This window comes from Pleuronectes platessa, chromosome 19 (assembly GCF_947347685.1).
Source record: "Pleuronectes platessa chromosome 19, fPlePla1.1, whole genome shotgun sequence".
NCBI classification, from domain to species: Eukaryota; Metazoa; Chordata; class Actinopteri; order Pleuronectiformes; family Pleuronectidae; genus Pleuronectes; species Pleuronectes platessa.
The window spans coordinates 1,494,152-1,506,428 of NC_070644.1; the positions used below are offsets into that span (position 1 = coordinate 1,494,152).

The 12,277-nt window shown below is 40.5% G+C and overlaps 1 protein-coding gene across 1 annotated transcript; it reads left to right on the top strand.

The window, feature by feature from the left end:
* Positions 1–77: 77 nt before the first annotated feature.
* Positions 78–11,601, top strand: sptlc1 (serine palmitoyltransferase, long chain base subunit 1). Its single transcript, XM_053411469.1, has 15 exons — positions 78–160; positions 3,294–3,401; positions 3,488–3,582; positions 4,562–4,655; positions 4,796–4,868; positions 5,513–5,645; positions 5,817–5,946; positions 6,466–6,555; positions 7,424–7,531; positions 7,841–7,936; positions 8,273–8,369; positions 8,559–8,613; positions 10,060–10,177; positions 10,484–10,557; positions 10,819–11,601. Exons 1-15 carry the CDS (start codon positions 107–109, stop codon positions 10,910–10,912), a joined length of 1,419 nt encoding a protein of 472 aa, XP_053267444.1. The 5' UTR covers positions 78–106; the 3' UTR covers positions 10,913–11,601.
* The last annotated feature ends 676 nt before the right edge of the window (positions 11,602–12,277 follow it).

The window sequence follows — 12,277 nt, forward strand, 5'->3', positions numbered from 1 at the left end:
AATTTGAAACTATTACCTAAGTATTTTACGGATGGACGCTCAGATGTCCTACTTTTCATTTAGAACTTGAATGCAGCTTGACTGTCGTTGCACAGGAAAGCTGAACATGGCGTCCGGGCAGCAGTGGGTGTTGGTGGAAATGGTGCAGGCGTTTTATGAGGTACGTGTCTCCTCTACGTGTCTCTGTCTGAGAATCCAGCCCCGACGTTCACAGGTTGATTCCTGGGTGGTTCGAAGTCACGTCGTTTTTTTTTAGTTTAGTCCGAAACCGTAGATGTTAAAGTTGTCGGTACGGTGGCCTGAGGAACGTGTCGAACCGAGCGACGCAGCCAATCACCGGCTCCCGTTTGACTGCTCACGGCCACTCAACGACCAGAAGTGAAGAAACAAGGAAGTTTGACTGAACGTCGCCGATCCCTCTTCGTCTTAAAAGCAGAAATGATTTGTTGAAGCTGATCCACTGCTGGAGTTCTGTGGTAGAAGCCAAGATAAAGAGTATAACTCCATTTCATACTATTTATTGCACTGGTGAGATCATATCGCGTGTTACAGGAATACAACAAAACACTGATACCTCTCGGGATGTTTACAATATGTAAATGTTGGTTTAGGTTGTACAATCAAGGTGTGGCGTGGCTTTATAAATGCAGCCAAAAATAAGACAAAAAATATACAGATTTTTAAAGAAATACGATTTAATTATTTTTTTCAATCTAAAGTCGCAGTTTGTTTCTTGTGATTTGAGTTGGTTTGCTTCAGTTTGCGACTCGTGATTTTTATTTTCCAAAGACGGAGATACTCTGCTTCTCTGCTATTGGTCCAATAAGCTGTCATTCACAACCAGGCTGAGACGGCTGACCGTGGATACGCTATTAAACGTCACGTGTCTTCAGGCGTTTTGGTCAATTCATGGTCTGTATTTAAACAGCGCTTCTCTAGTCTTCATGACTACTCTACTTTACACACACATTCATACAGCCCATCTATAGGCAGCCCTTTCTCTGTGAGTAGGTTCAATTTTGGGGTGCAGTATCTTGCCCGGGACATTCCAGCATGGAGAATGGAAGGGGATGGAATTACCGACCTTCTGGTTAGAGGATGACCTGCTCTGTTCTCTGAGCCACAGCCGCCTCTCAACTTCAAAGCCTGAAGTGTCGCTGTATTTGAACACCAAACTTTGCACCCATTGGACTAATGTCCAAGGTCCATATATCCGCGGTCAAACTTAAATCACTTTAAGTTTGGTATCGATCCGAAGATAAATTTGTGTGGGGACCACATCAGACTGGGTAGAGTTCTCTGAAGTGGACAGGCTCGGGGAGAACTCATTCGTAAGCTGAGACCTGCACCTGTGCTGAACACTCATTGATATTGGCTATGATTATTACATAATATATTCCCGCCCTAACCTCAACCATCATGACTAAATACCCAACCCTTACTATGCTTCTTACCTAAACCTAATTCTAACCCCAAACAATACATTGAATGTGGGAGGCAATGTCTTCAGTCTGTTATAGTCAAACTGATTCACACAAAAGAGATTTTCAGACTTGACCTCCTGAGGATGGCTGCAGAATTGGGTCCAGACTCTCTCCAGGCGATGGGGGGTGAGGCAGGCAGAAGCAGTTGTTCATGGCACATCGACACCGGCATCTGCCCTTATCTCCCAAAACTCTCTTGACATCTTCGTTGGTGTCTTCTACATGTATGGCACTGCATTATCACCCTGAAATATTTATTTCCTTTATTGGGTTTTTAGAAACTTTTTTGTTTTTAGAGACACCCTCACTTGCCTGCTGTAAAGCCTGCGGACGATCTCCTGCTGTGTTGTCTTTTCACATCAGCTTTCTGGGACATTCTTCGAGCTTTTTACTAGTGGGCCTGCTGGAAAAACACTGGAGAAAGTTTGGAGGCGTACACTCAGACAATTGCATTCAAACATACATACAGCTGCTGGAGGTTCATTGTAGATCAGTTCAGTTTCAAGTAGTGATGGTAACTTTTCCACCGTCCTGGGTTTCAGGCGGTTTCTTTTTTTTCTCCAAACAAACACGCAACAAAGTCCCAAGTCCACAAAATGTGAGGTGGGGCATCCATTGCATTTCGCTGCCCCTTGTATCTTGAATCACACACCAAACCCTCGAACCAATTCCTGATTCAGTAAAGTGGTACGGCTGGCTCGCAAGGCTTTGAACGCATAGACTGTATGTTTGAACGTCACCACTTACGTCATCAACACAAGCCTCGATACGCGCTTCACAAAAATCTTCCTGGATTACTTGACACACGCTTCGAGGCCTCGACACGGAAGGACACATCACTAGTTTCAAGTCTGAAAGCACTTTATTAAACCACAGCTTATCAATCTGTTTACAAACACACAAGTGACAGGAAAATAACTATTAGAGAGAGAGATTCTGTCTGTCCGAGACATAAAATACAGACACTGTCACTCGTTCCTTTGATGAAGGCTCCAATAAACTAATTTAAAAAAGAAGTAAAACACTAACTGTGATCACACCCCAACCGAGACGCACGTTTTGATGTATTTTTCGTACATTTGCGTCAAAAACTGTGAAGGAGTAGTGGGAAGGAATTTGAGGCAGAAGAACGACGAATAACAATAAGAAGCATTGGGAATAATAGTATTGTATTATTCTCCATTACTGCATTTCATCAATGCATAGCATCACTGCACACATAACAAGTCAGCTACACTATCCAGAAGCTACACTAGGCCTGCTCATCAGAGAGACCTTTACCAGTTCTGTGGTCTTTGAAAACCTATTTGACAAAACAGCAGTCAGGAAAGACGTCACCCTGAAGCCCAGAGGATGACTAAATGTATCGGTGGTGTATTCTTGCAGAAAGTGTCTGCTGTCAGTCACTCTCCTGTGTGGCAGTTTTTTATTGGAGACAAATACTTTATCCAGACCAAACTGGTATTTTTCAACTCACAGAATATAAGACAAGAAACGACATGCAATTAACTGTCCGTGCACAAAGACCCCAAAAATAGTCAATTGAGACAAAAAATAAAAGTAACTGTGACAGATGAATTAATGTGGTTTGGTCAACAACAGAAATAATTATTGGAAACACAGCTATTATTAGTTGTAATTAATAGTAAAACATTTGCAAAAAATATTATTATATTTCTACAATTCCAAGACAGGACTTTTGTCTGTAGACACGTTTTATCTATGTTTTCGTCAGGATTAAACTGATACTATGAGTCCAACTCACTCACCATTCTGACAGCAGTCTAACTCTGTCCCTGTCGACTTCAGGCTCCTGCTTATCACCTGATCCTGGAGGGGATTCTCATACTGTGGATCATCAGGCTTCTGTTCTCCAAGACCTATAAACTTCATGAGACGTATAAACTCACAGAGAAGGTAAAGTCAGCACAGTGCATTGAAAAACATAATGCATTGGTTGTGTCTGTGTCAACAAGCAGCTGTCACCTGGATCTATGTTACAGGAAAAGGAGGATCTGATTGAGGAGTGGCAGCCAGAGCCTCTCGTTCCCCCTCTGTCCAAGGAGCAGCCGTCCCTAAACTATGATGTTGTCACCGGGTAAATCCCACAGGACATCTCTCTGCTTCACATACTGCTTATAGACTCAGAGCTGTTTGATTCTTCATATTATTAATTGGTGTTTACAGTAGCCAGTAGCATTGAATGTGCTCCGTGCCCCCATGGCAGAGTTGATAGCAACAAGCAGCTCAACATAGAAGGTCATGTTTTCAACCTACTCTCTGTTGTTGAGGACTTAAAGGTCCAGTGTGTAAAATTTAGGTGAAAGGGATCTATTGACAGAAATTTAATATAAAATAAAGCAAAGTCAAATTTTGGTAGCACTAGAGGCTGATTTATAAATTGACATGGCGGAAATTATTGGCTGGCTACAGTTTATTACAAATATATTAACGTATATGTCAGCTGGTAAGTAAAAGTAAATGGGATTAATTTAGTTCAACCAGAGATTCAGTTTTGAAATGTCCTGCATAACTTACCTGTGCCAGACTATAAAAAATACACGAGTGTGAAGGAATCCTTTGTACTGTGAATGTCAGTAGGATGTCCAGGTGCTTATACAGACACATCTTTGTTTTCGCCTTTTCCGCCCATGATTAACCATACCAGTGTTTGTGCATGTTCTAGCCAACTCGCAATGACCCAGGTGTTTATTGCCAAACAAAAAAAAATTACTTTATATCACGTTGTCACTTAGGCATCATGCCATGTCTTTGTATACTTTGATCTGTTTGAAAGCTAACATCATCGAGCAATTAATTAATGGAACTGTGGCAACAATAATTAAGCATTTTTCATGTCTCAGCAATTCAATGTGAATACTGCAGTGAAGTGAGTGGGTGTGGCTGCATGAAAGTGAAGACAAATATGTATGACAAATAATTATATATAACACTATGGTGAGAGTATGCACAACCCTGATATGGTGCCTATATGAAAACTAGATATTGTGTTGTGATCTGAACTCAATACTGTGAGTGTGTTCAGTGAAGTGTTTACACACTGCTTTCCATTACAGACCTCCCAGCCACAAAATCATAATCAATGGAAAAGAGTGTGTTAACTTTGCATCATTTAACTTCTTGGGTCTCCTTGACAATGAGCGGGTTAAGGTTAGTACTAAGGATTTACTTCCTGTGGTATAACTTCTACTTCTTTATTATGTTTCTGGTGTGGTGAAAACAAAAAGGTTTGGTTTTGTGTTACTTCCTTTTTGTTGTTTTTAAAATGTCTTATCTCTTCCTCCTGACAGCAAAAGGCCTTGGCCTCACTCAAGAAATATGGTGTGGGCACATGTGGTCCAAGAGGCTTCTATGGAACCTTTGGTGAGTTCAAAAAAAATATGATATGCCTTTCATCTTCTGTTCACATCCTCTTGTCGGATTTGGGAATAATTCAACAGACTTAAGCAAACAGGGAGGCTGTCGAGAATACGCTTTACGGTATATTCTAGCTCCAGCATCAGTCAAAAGGATGCAGCCGGGTTGGGGCAGAGTTGGGATGAGCCTGCGGCAGCCACCAGGGCTGGCAGTTTTGGGCCGAGTCCCCTTTTCACTTAAGCAGATATATTGTTTAACTCCTGTTTGCAGTGGTTTACCTACATAGAGCCAGCTGTGGAGCAGCGTTACAATTTTACTGGACAAATGACTAATGATAAAAAGACAAAGCTGCTGTCACAGAATCACAGAGAACACAATTCTTCCTTATATCCTCATTAAATTCCATTAAGAAGCCTCTATTATATCTGTGAGCTTCTGTAAAGCCTGATAGTTCTCTGTAATAAAAATCTTACTGTTCAATCTTTATCAGTGTCTTAAACTAGGCCATAGCCATGGAATTGAGTCTGGAAAGTAATTGAAAGGCCCTTGAATTTGATGTTTGAGTAGGTGTGGTAACTCTGGTATGCAAGCCTGAATATTTTTTGTCACAGTAAATGCAAATTAACCACTTACCGGTTTTTCTCCTCAAGATGTTCACCTGGAGTTGGAGAGCCATCTGGCCAGATTCATGAAGACAGAAGAGGCCATTATCTATTCGTATGGCTTTGCAACCATTGCTAGTGCAATCCCTGCCTATTCCAAGAGGGGTGACATCATCTTTGTGTAAGTTTTGTCTCTGCTAACGTGTGTATCATGCAAAAAGCCACAATGATTGTCAGTCAGGTTTAGTTGGTCAAAGGCTCAGTGCAGATAGACACATCCACCATCCTCAACCAGCCGGTTAATGATTTGTGTTTCCTAGTTTTATGTTTTTGTCCTTGATTGTGTGTTCAGGGATGAGGCCGCCTGCTTCTCCATCCAGAAGGGTCTTCAAGCGTCCCGCAGCTTTATCAAATACTTCAAACACAACGACATAAAGGATCTGGAGAGGCTGCTGAAGGAGCAGGAGCTGGAGGACCAGAAGGTTAGTACATTGCTGTTTAGTTTGAGGTTACATCATGTTCAATACATCACATCTGCTATGTACGTTCAAGGTTGTGTCCACACTACTCTGACATTTTCAAGCCCCCTTTCAAAACCCTGCTGGCCTTGTTTTAGTTTTAAGGTGGGGCTGCACTTCAGTCCAGACAGACAGAAACAGACAAGACTTTTGGAAACAATCACGTAGACGATTGATTGGGTCTTACTTGTCACAACATATCTTGCCCTGATACGTCATGCTCCCACCATGTGATCCCTGTTTCTGGAAAGACCTATGGACAGAGATTATTTTCTAAAACGGACACAAAGATCTCTTTTGTTTTTTAATGATCATTTTATTGATAATACTAATATGAAGTTGTATTAGTGTGGACATGGCCAGATGCCATGTGTCAACTTAAGGCTGCAAGTGTTTAAAATGCAGATATGTATAATCCTGTTTTAATGACTGTTGTGCTATCATCAAAGTTTCGTTAAATACCAGACTTTGTGTCTTCCCCAGAATCCTCGTAAAGCTAGAGTGACCCGGAAGTTCATTGTAGTGGAGGGGCTGTACATCAACACCGCGGACATCTGTCCTCTACCCGAGCTGGTAAATGGAAGACTTATGGACCTTAGAGGCTGCTCATGATATCCTATGATGACCCTAATCTCCTTGGGTCAATACCTAGCCAGGCTCAATAAATGCTGTCAAGGAGCCTGCGATTTAGTGATGATCAAGAGGCTCTTGCACATCAATGTCTCGGAAAAATCAGCACAAACAATATCACAATGTTTCAATCTGAAATGGTCCTACTCAGGTGAAGGAAAAGTATATACTGTTGATTCAACACAACAATAAGAGTTTGGAGTGAGGTGTTTTTTCCACACATTTCCCCATTTTGAAAAGGTGAACATGGTTTATGATGCAGTGAACATGTAAGAAGAGCACACAGTGCTCTGTAGGAACATTTAACATTATTTAACTCTGTCAGACATCTAACTTAGAGCTCATATGAAGGATAATTTACCTGTAGCAGATACAAATAGTGGGCCTAAGAGCAAGGAGTGGAAGTTGTTTGCATAATGTTGCCCTCATTCAGCAGTGTATATGTTTCAGTCCTGTTACTTCCACACCGTGACAAGTTTGAGGCATGATATAAGCATCTGTCCTTTCATTTCCCTTGCAACCTTATCATAAGTTGAATGTACTGTGGAACTCACAAACATGGCAGATGTGTCTAATGTAATATGATGTATTGCCTTCTTCAGACCTGGTAGTAACATCTGTCCTGAGAGATCCCATCACAAGTGGTCAGTGCTACGTTGGTCTTTTCACCCCTTACATAAAAACGCATCCTCAATGTATCTCCTGTGACCACTTGAGATGGGATCACTCAGGACTGATGTGATTACCCGGTCTGAACAGGATCGGTATGTCTGTGCTCTGGTGCCCATTTGTGTGTTTGTGCAACTTCCAGGTGATCCTGAAGTACAAGTACAAGGTGCGGATCTTTCTGGAAGAGAGCCTGTCTTTTGGTGTATTGGGAGAACATGGCAGAGGAGTAACAGAACATTTTGGGGTCAATGTAAGTGCATCAGCTTTAAGGATCTACTGTAGATTCACACTTCTGAGCAGATCATGATCAGTGGTGCTTACATTTATATACTTAGTGGTTAAATCTCCCATACTTATCAGTAGGATCAGCAAAAATTCCTGGTTTCTTATCTTGATTTATTGCATGCATTTAGCTAGCCAACAGATTAAATGTATTAAACTCTTTCAGTAAACATAAAAAGATGGCAATCATGTTGTTTGGATCCAAAGTATACTTGATCAACATTTAGACTACAGCATATCTGAGTAACACCACTGAACCATCTCTGCTCCCCTGCAGATCGATGACATCGACTTGATCAGCGCTAACATGGAGAATGCTGTGGCCTCCATTGGAGGCTTCTGCTGTGGACGCTCCTTTGTCATTGACCACCAGGTAAAAACAACAGTTTTATTGATACACCTTCCAAGAAGTATAAACGACAACAAGCCATTGACCCAGTCCAGGTCTCGTCAGAACATATTGTTCACCAACACTCCCCACACCTGTGAAACTGAACAAAGCTTGATTGGTTTTGTTAAGCTGTGGTGAAACACAGACCTGTCCGTATGGACTGTAACTGCTTCCAAAGGTGCTTTCGCTAAATATGGACTTGATGTTCATGCAAATCAAATTATTTAGTATTATAATTTTTTTACATAGACATCATGTGTTTGTTGTTGACTTAATGCTTCTCCTACTGACGTGAAAAGTAAGATGTTTGTTTTTTAGCGTCTTTCAGGTCAGGGCTACTGTTTCTCTGCGTCCCTGCCTCCCATGTTGGCTGCTGCTGCCATCGAGGCCCTCAACATCATGGAGGAGGATCCAGGTACAAGCTCTGAAATACTAAAACACGTCTGTGCACCTCTCTATTATTAGGACATGTATGTAACTCAGCTGTACAGAGAAGTTTGTTTGAGACGAGGTGCTATTTGAGAGAATACTCATCATTTTCTAAGTCTTGCTGATAAGAAGTAGTCCTGTTTTCACTCATTCATCTTCACCATCTGCTTTGCAGATATTTTTGCTGTCCTAAGGGAAAAGTGCAAACAGGTTTACAAGGCTTTACAGGGGTAAGTCGTAATATCGTACTTCTGTACAATATGATTTTTTTTTCTTTAACTACAGCCTTTCAGTGTAAACATAGACAGTGCTGAATGAGAACATATGTCTATATTTTAATTATTCTAAACGTTTGTAGTGATCTTTTGAAGATTAAACTCAATCTAGGGGACATCCACTAAGGATTTATAATCCTTCTGTAGGTGCTAAACAACTCAGCTAATTTCTTATTTACAAAAGTGAGAGAGGTTGCACCACTAAATGTATTGTGTTTGTTGCATGGGAATTCGTATTTTAAAGTTCTCCTGTTCAAAGACACAAAATGTGTGTGTCTCTGAACTACATTTAATTTAAAGGTCCAGTGTGTAAAATTGTGGTCAAATGGATCTATTGGCATTTTGCAGAGATTAAATATACAATAATCCTAGTGATGATTTCATCTCATCACATTGATGATTTCAATGTATAATAATCCAGATTGTATGAGTTGTGGTTTTCTTTAGCCAACATGGGCCCTATATTTTTAAATACTTAATATTAACATCAGTGGGTCCTACGGAGGCCGCCATGTTTTTTACAGTAGCCCAGACTGGACAAACTAAACACCTTTTTTGAGAAAGCTACCACAGGTTATCTTTCCTGTATGGAAGGTCAGGGTGAGGTGCTGAGTATTCAGTTGCAACATTCAACTTCACCACTAGATATCATTTCATGTATATTTGTTTATTTGACAGTGGCAATGCTGATTAATCAACTGCAAAATGACTGTAAATGAGCCAGAGTTGGCTCAACTGGCAAATTTTCATCTGTTATCCCGGGCCATTTTTTTTAGAATTGCCACCTACAATTTAAATAAAATGTCTTGATAGTAGTAGTCATGGTCAACACATACAAGCCATATAATGTTCAGACAGGCACAATGCATAATAAAAAGTAACAACACATGAGACAAAGCACAGCAAGTAAACAAACTGCAAGTAGGCAGCAAACTCAGTAGGTAGTCACAACATTCTACACACCTTTAAAGCCTGCAAAAGACAAATATGCACATTGAATATCAAATGAAAAGATGTTTTAGAAAGTTCCTTCATGCTTTTTTCCCCCTAGCACAGTACTCTACCCCAGTGTGTTAGGATTCAAGCTGTCAGCAATACTTCCAGAGGAAGGCTGGGTGGACTTAAAAGGCAGCTGGTGTTGTTTGTTTGATGGAATGTTAATAAATAGCAGTGATGCTTCATAATCATACCATTCAGTGGATGAGACTCAGGGCTTGTATTGTTGTAACTCATTGCTAAATGAGACGGCAACTCTTTATAATCGAACCTAAAAACAAATATCCTGTCCTTTACGAATTCAGCTGTCGGTTCTGTGGGTTCATCAGGAATTCACCTAAAGATACACAGCGTTTTACGTTGAAATGATGTCCGTGTTGTGTCATGATTACCCTTGTATGACAGAACTCAAGGGTTGAAGTTAGTGGGAGTGCCATTTTCCCCGGCTCTTCACTTACAACTCGAGAGAAGTTCTGGCTCGAGAGACGCTGATATGCTGCTGCTCCGCTCCATTGTAGATTACGTAAGTCCTACACTATAGTTCCCCGTCCCAAATTTCTGTTTTGTTAAAATTATTCGAAACTGTTGAGGAGCTTCTTATCAGCAGCAACATCAAGATAAGACTCTTTTTCACATTTATAAAATGTCCTCATTAGAAATGCCGCTTTTAAACATTTGTGTATTGAGACAGAAATATTTTATATTCTTTCAAATTTTGCAAAAGTTTTCTCAATTGTTCCACAGTTGTAAATCAAATTGTGACATATCATTTTGTGTAAAGACTGTTTGTTTTAAGTGTTTTATTTAGTTTTTATGTTTTCTGTGTCAGTGTTTGGAAAGAGGTTTGGCTCTGACCCTCGCACGCTACCTGGAAAAAGAGGAGCGCTTCCTCCCACCACCAAGGTAAAGGGCTCCACCTGCAGAATATGAATTCAAAATCCTATACACCACCAAAACCAATATACTGAACACCTCAACCTCTGAGGTGTGTAGGATACTTATACTTTTGTGAAGGCTAATCTGTTTATGCAGAACATATTTTTTCTTTTATTTATCATACAGTGGACTGTATGTATGAATGTTGAAGTAGAACCATTTCTTTTTGCCACATTAGCCTTGGCCCTGCCTTGTTGTGTCTGACTGCTCCCTGTGTGCGTTCTTCAGCATCAGAGTGGTGATCACCATCGAACAGACAGAGGACGACATCCAGAAAGCTGTGTCCTGTATCCGAGAGGCAGCTGTAACCATCCTGAAATGAAAATATAATGATTTTGAGTGCTAAGAGACGCCAGAGATTTACCAGGACTCCACTGGACTGGTATGACATCACTCTGAGGAGGACACTCCTGACCAAATGGTCTCATCAGACTTTGTTTGTCTCTTTGATTCATTGCCTTTGTTCACATTTCAACTACATGTACCACATGTGTGTATGTTGTTCTGAATGTAAGCATGGGTCTTCTGGCAGCAGTTGTTTCTCTGCTATCACTAAACGTGATCTTCACTGACCAAATGATTTGTTGCTTTTTATGTACTGACCAAAGAGGAAGCATTGCACTCATTATTTAGGTCAAATTCTGCAGTCTGATAGGACATGAACTGTACACGATGGTTGATTTATTGTGCCACCAGTTGTTTAATAGACTGTCCTCTGTTATTTAGTTTGTATTATTTTCTTGAGGGGGAATTTTATTTCCAACGCACCTATAATTAAATGTAAATTTATGTGTTTTAAATTGAGTTGTTGTTATTAAGACAGATTGGAAGAGGAACTGTGAAACTCTTTTGTGCCATAAACACTGGATCATATGTTTTCTATTGTGCCATAGGCATCTTTTAATTGGCAGATTACACAAAATCAGAAAACTAAACCAACCACTTTCCTCATGAAATAATCTGTACTCACGTCTGACCGTATGCATATTAAATGGGTTTTAGTATGCTGTTTATGAACATTCGTTGTTTGGAAAAATGAAAACAAATGATAGAAATCACGGATAAAACAATTAATTACTTTAAAGGAAACTAGGGGAGAGCGGGGTAATGTGGGACATCGGGTAATGTGAGACAAACCCTGTATCTAGGCAACGGAACAATGTCAAACATTGTAGAAAAGCCATCATGCCAAGAAACTATACACCAGGAAGACAACCTGGGGCCAAACACCCCTCGCAGAGATGGAGAGTGCAGCCGCTGAGGTCATGCAAGGAAAGAAGTCCTTAAGAAAAGCTGGAAGGGATAGAAATATTGATAAGACAACCCTCAAAAGATTCAAAAAGGAAAAAGGGAAAGTAAAGTCAGTAGCCTGGGGTTCAGTAGCTGAGGTAAAGAAAAATATTCACAGATGAGATGGAGGAGGAGCTTGCTATACACTTGAAACAACTAGCTGACCAGTTCCATGGCCTTGCTCCAGTTAAGTGCTGTGAACTGGCATTTGAATACGCAGAGAAAAACAATATCCCTGTCCCTGCCAATTGGACAGAGAAACAATGTGCAGGTAAGCTAGGGTGTGCAAGAGATCAAATGAATCATAATAATCATAAATGTGCTTAATTGACCAAATCCCCATGATTCTGTTACTAGTCCGATATTAGTTTTAGAATGTGTGGTTGTCAATCTAGCT

Coding starts and splice junctions, on each gene's coding strand:
- sptlc1 (XM_053411469.1), top strand. CDS start 107: ATGGCGTCCGGGCAGCAGTGGGTGTTGGTGGAAATGGTGCAGGCGTTT. Junction 161..3,293: donor TGGTGCAGGCGTTTTATGAG/GTACGTGTCTCC, acceptor TGTCGACTTCAG/GCTCCTGCTTATCACCTGAT. Junction 5,947..6,465: donor AGGAGCTGGAGGACCAGAAG/GTTAGTACATTG, acceptor TGTCTTCCCCAG/AATCCTCGTAAAGCTAGAGT.